We start from the raw sequence: 4,516 nt of genomic DNA, 5'->3' as shown, positions 1-4,516 counted from the left end.
GGATTAATATACTAATCTGAGATATTTTCCGAGATGGTATTTTACACGAATCGTCTTGGCATTTGCGCAATTTTTTTCATCAATGTTGTGGGTACCACCATGATATTAATACCTTGACAAGATCGTTATAATTCAAAGGAAGGCAAATTTAGAGTGTTTTTGTTCTTGCTCGTATCCCCAATCGCTTTCTTTTCGTAGGCCCCATTCTGTATAGTCCAAAACCCTATAACACATCCTTCGTTCAGACACCCTTACATATGATGGAATGAGTACGTTCCAAAGCTAGGGAAGATAAAAAGCTTAAATATCAGCTTTTTGTTAAAAGCGAAACCTGATTGGCTAAGCGGGTTCCCCTTTTGCATTGTGAAGAAACTGTCAAGAAATGTTGTGATTTTCGCTATCATCTTTTTGCGTTTAGGTTTGTACTATTCACAAAGCGCGCATAGCAGAGTCAAAAACATGACTTTGTAATTCCGTTTCTTTTACAGCACATTTGTTCTTATACTTGCGCAACAGACGTTGATTCTCCCTATTTCCCTTTCTTCCATTAAAGGCTCCCCCGGATACGTGTTTTATACAAATTTAGAAACCGTCCTCTACCATGGACTGGGCTTGCTTGGCGAAAGACTCGTATTGGTCGAATCCCGAGGTGTGAATTTTCCCATTCAGGTGTTTGACCCTTCCAAGCGGGCCTGGTTCAATGGACCACCCATGAACGTTATCCGAACTTCGGTGACCTTGGTCACACTCAACTCTACGACCATCATGGCCGTTGGAGGCCGTCGCGGAGGGGACGGATCAATTCTGGGTTTTCCCTGTCATGTCAGAAACAATGTCGAACGAAAGTGGCTACACACGATTTCTGTCCTGTACTCTGACTACTCCTATAATCTTGCTTTGATGGTTGAAAATAGCTTGAAAGTTTAATTTAACTCCATTGGGGGCTCACCAAGTACTCACCAAGGACCTATGGGGAATCTTATTCTTAGTTTATTTTCTGGGACAACCGTGACCAAATCTTTGTGTTGTTGAAATCTGGTACTCTATTTCTGGAAAATTGTTTTTTTTTCATTTAAAAAAGCAAGCATTGACTGAAATGGCAGGTATGATTTTTCAAGATTGCAATGGTTGTTATTTCATGATTAGCAATTTAGGAGGAACATTCGGTGGGTCTAGAAACAGAAATATTTTGATTCGCCTCCCCTATTCCCGGAAACATATAGACGTTAGCCGAACCATAGATGGCGAACCAATCTGATACTAACTACAATACTGCCAATCAGAATGATGCACGGAAAATACCAGGCCAGTCTCACCCCAGCACACCGAATGAAGCAATATTGGCAATGATTTCAAATTATTTCAGCTTCAGTTCACGCAGCACTTTAAAAATGAAATGGAAAGGAGCTTTGACTGAATAGGAAATGACCAAAAAAGAGATCTCCTTTGAGGTCGGATGGCTTTTACCTGGACGCAATAGTTAAAAAGCCCTATCAAGTTTTCAGAGAAACACCCAAATCCATTCTGGCATTTTTCTTATTCAAAAATCCGTATGGAATAATTTTAGTTTCATTGCTTCATTGAATTCTGGCCCACATAAAAAACTGACATGCTGAAAAAACGTTGCAAAAACTGGAATTTTCAAAAACGTAGTTAATTAAATTTGGAAGCAAACGTAGCTAGCACTTGGTCGGAAATTGTGACACCATCAAGTTAACCGCTATTTACTTACTGGGATGCAATGGTTGAATTTTCATCGTTTTAGCTTCTAAAATGACCTGGTTATATGTTAATATAGATTCCCCCCAAAAATTACACCGACTCTCTCAATCACAGAAGTAAAAGATGTTTTTCTTCTTCTTGCAGAATCTCAAAATAGCTAGGGATTTAAGTTCAGAAATAACCGGAGCATTTTGAAGCTTAAAACGATGACAACTCGGCTATTTGATCCGATATAACAAAGAAATGGTTAGATTGACCCGATCATAATTTCCAAATAAATGAAGAACGAAGTGAATTCCCAATTTTCATTAATCAAGGTTTGGATCATTTTAGCACTAATTTTTTTAAGCATGTAAGTTTCTTATGAGGGCTAAAATTCGATTAAGCAATAATACCCAAGCTGTTTGTTATGATTTCAAGATGTGTTTGGATATTTCCGTCAAAACTTAAGAGAACATTTTAACCACTGTGTGGAATTATTGCTCAAGAAGTCAAACCTCAATTCGAAGATGACAATCCAAAACCCTGAGTAGTGCAATATTATTAAGTCCCTTGCTCACATCCATTTTGGTTGATCCGTTCCCTCGTTCCGAGCAGGGAAATCGTCGTTCAAGCGGTCGAGCTCCTCTCTGTTGGGAGCTCCTCTTGGTCCAAGGTGGCGAATTATCCCATCAACCTTTTGTTCCCCGCTTGCATTCGATTGACTCCCAATAACACGCACGTGTTATGCGTAGGGGGGTTCAGACTAGCCACTGTGGATGGGCCTATTGGATTGGCCTTCGTTTTCAATATTGACCATCAAAGTTGGCTTCGAGCCCCGGAATTCGATCTCCCAGTGGAAAGAGGTGGCGGTCATTTGGCACAATGGAAGAACAAACTGTATTACAAACCCAATGGCCATGCCCAGCATTATGTGAAAGACTTGGAAAGGATGGATCTGCCTTGGATCGAGTATGACTTCAACCTTAGAAGAGATGACCGAGAATTGCTTTTCACCCTCGTCAGGACGTTCCAACTCAAACCATGAGCTCTCTTGATGGTTGCTTCGTTAGTTGGGATATAATACTAGGCACTGTACCTTTGTTGGGCAGATTTTTGGCTCTAATGGCATTCGAAACATTGTATTTTGATGGTGTAAAAAGCATTTAAAAGCGTCGCTAAATCGTTGAAAGTAAAATCCCACCTCCAAAACTTTTCGATTTTGTTTTCAATCCAAAATGTTTGTTACTTCAAAGATCGAATAAAAAGCCACAAAAGTCATCAAGAAAATATTGCCAAGAAGCTTTACTTTCAAGAGCAATACTTGTATTTATGTAAAAGCCATCGCATATTCTAACAGGTTTTAAGCTTTAAGCAAAAACAAGCTTATTGAGTTTGCCACTCATCTTTGGACCCCATGCTTTTTAAAGGTTTTTTTTAAGGATAGAGGGCGACCAGTGAAAGTATGGGAGGTCGAATCAGCTTTTCTTCGAAATCCTGTATCTCCAGGGAGTATTCGAGCTTGTTGACATGCGTCCAGATAACAACTTCCACTTCGAAGGGATCTAATCCGTGTTTTAAAGATATAAAAAGATATTGGACAATTTCCTGTTCACCACAAGAAAGTACCAGCAGATGGAAAGAACCGAAGAGAGGGCTCAAAATTTTTACATACGTACACGAAGCGGGACAAATAAAGGTATATGTCACGTGTCAATACGCTCAAAATTGCGGGGGAAGCTTTTTTGTTTTCGCGTTGAGGAGACATACAATTTTTGCCCCTGGATTCAAGACTGTAGTCCATGGATCAAACACGAGGAGCGCCAAGATACAAAGATCCGTTGCCCGAGGGAAAAGTGGGGTTTATTGAGCACAGGATAATGCGAGACACCTGAAAATACCACGCACCAGGTATTAAGTCTCGGTATCAAGCTCTCAAATGGGGCCAAGAGTTGGTGCAGTGCGCATCAGTGTCTTGTACTCCAGAAAGGCACTCCAAGCCGTCTTTGCTGTTCTCTGAACTGGCCTTCTTTAAGTGCAAGGTCATGGAAGCTGACTCTTTTGATGATCGGACAACTCGACCGACCGGGCAACTCGACCCACCGGGCAACTCGATCCAGTACAATAAACAAAGACAATATATTGGCTAAAAATCTTACTTATGGAGCAAAATAGAAAGTTGAAAATTAATTTCTTTGCAAAGATGTTAGCACTAAAAGACATTACATTTACTGAATTTTATTTGTTGACTTCATATTGCCAGGTCTTAATTAAAGTAAAAAGACCGCACTTTGAAAATATTGAATTGTATTATGTCAGGTAATCTCTTGTGTTACCTCAGAGCTTCAATTCTGATCCATGAATATGAACCATCTGTGGGTCAATAGGTATATTTTGCTTAATTTCTATACTGAGTCGAGTTGTTCGTTATGTCAAGTAGTCCCTTTGATCGAGCTGTCTCCTGGGTTGAGTAGTCCCTTGAGCTGTATTGTCTGTGGGTCGAATTGTCCTCTGGATCAAGTGGTCCATTGGGTTGAGGTGTCCGCTAGCTTGAGTTGTCCCCTTGGTTGAGTTGCCCTGGAACTGACTTTTCTATTTTGCCTTTAATTTGCACCTTTTATCCCATGTGTAACACTTTCGGACGAAAATATTTCTTTGGTCATGACTTTTAATCAATTGAAATTATGATTTAGGGTAATCAATAACATGATATTAATATTGAAGGAACAAAGGCTTAACCGTGTTACCACCTGGCAGGATTTGAAACGGGAGGAGAAGTGGAACACGTACTCTATGTGGGATGAAAACGACGCAA

General features: G+C 40.1%; 1 protein-coding gene across 1 annotated transcript in view; it reads left to right on the top strand.

The window, feature by feature from the left end:
- The window catches only part of LOC131881993 (uncharacterized), a gene marked incomplete at its 5' end in the record, with an annotated part of 7,211 nt that extends 4,232 nt beyond the window's left edge, over window positions 1-2,979 (top strand). Inside the window, 1 exon segment of the mRNA XM_059229002.1 lies at window positions 554-2,979. Within this exon segment, the coding sequence (XP_059084985.1) occupies window positions 554-927 (374 nt within the window).
- Window positions 2,980-4,516: the final 1,537 nt, after the last annotated feature.

This window comes from Tigriopus californicus, chromosome 6 (assembly GCF_007210705.1).
Source record: "Tigriopus californicus strain San Diego chromosome 6, Tcal_SD_v2.1, whole genome shotgun sequence".
Taxonomy (NCBI): Eukaryota; Metazoa; Arthropoda; class Copepoda; order Harpacticoida; family Harpacticidae; genus Tigriopus; species Tigriopus californicus.
Note: the sequence above shows the minus strand (reverse complement) of the source record. Positions and strands in the feature narration are given on the sequence as shown.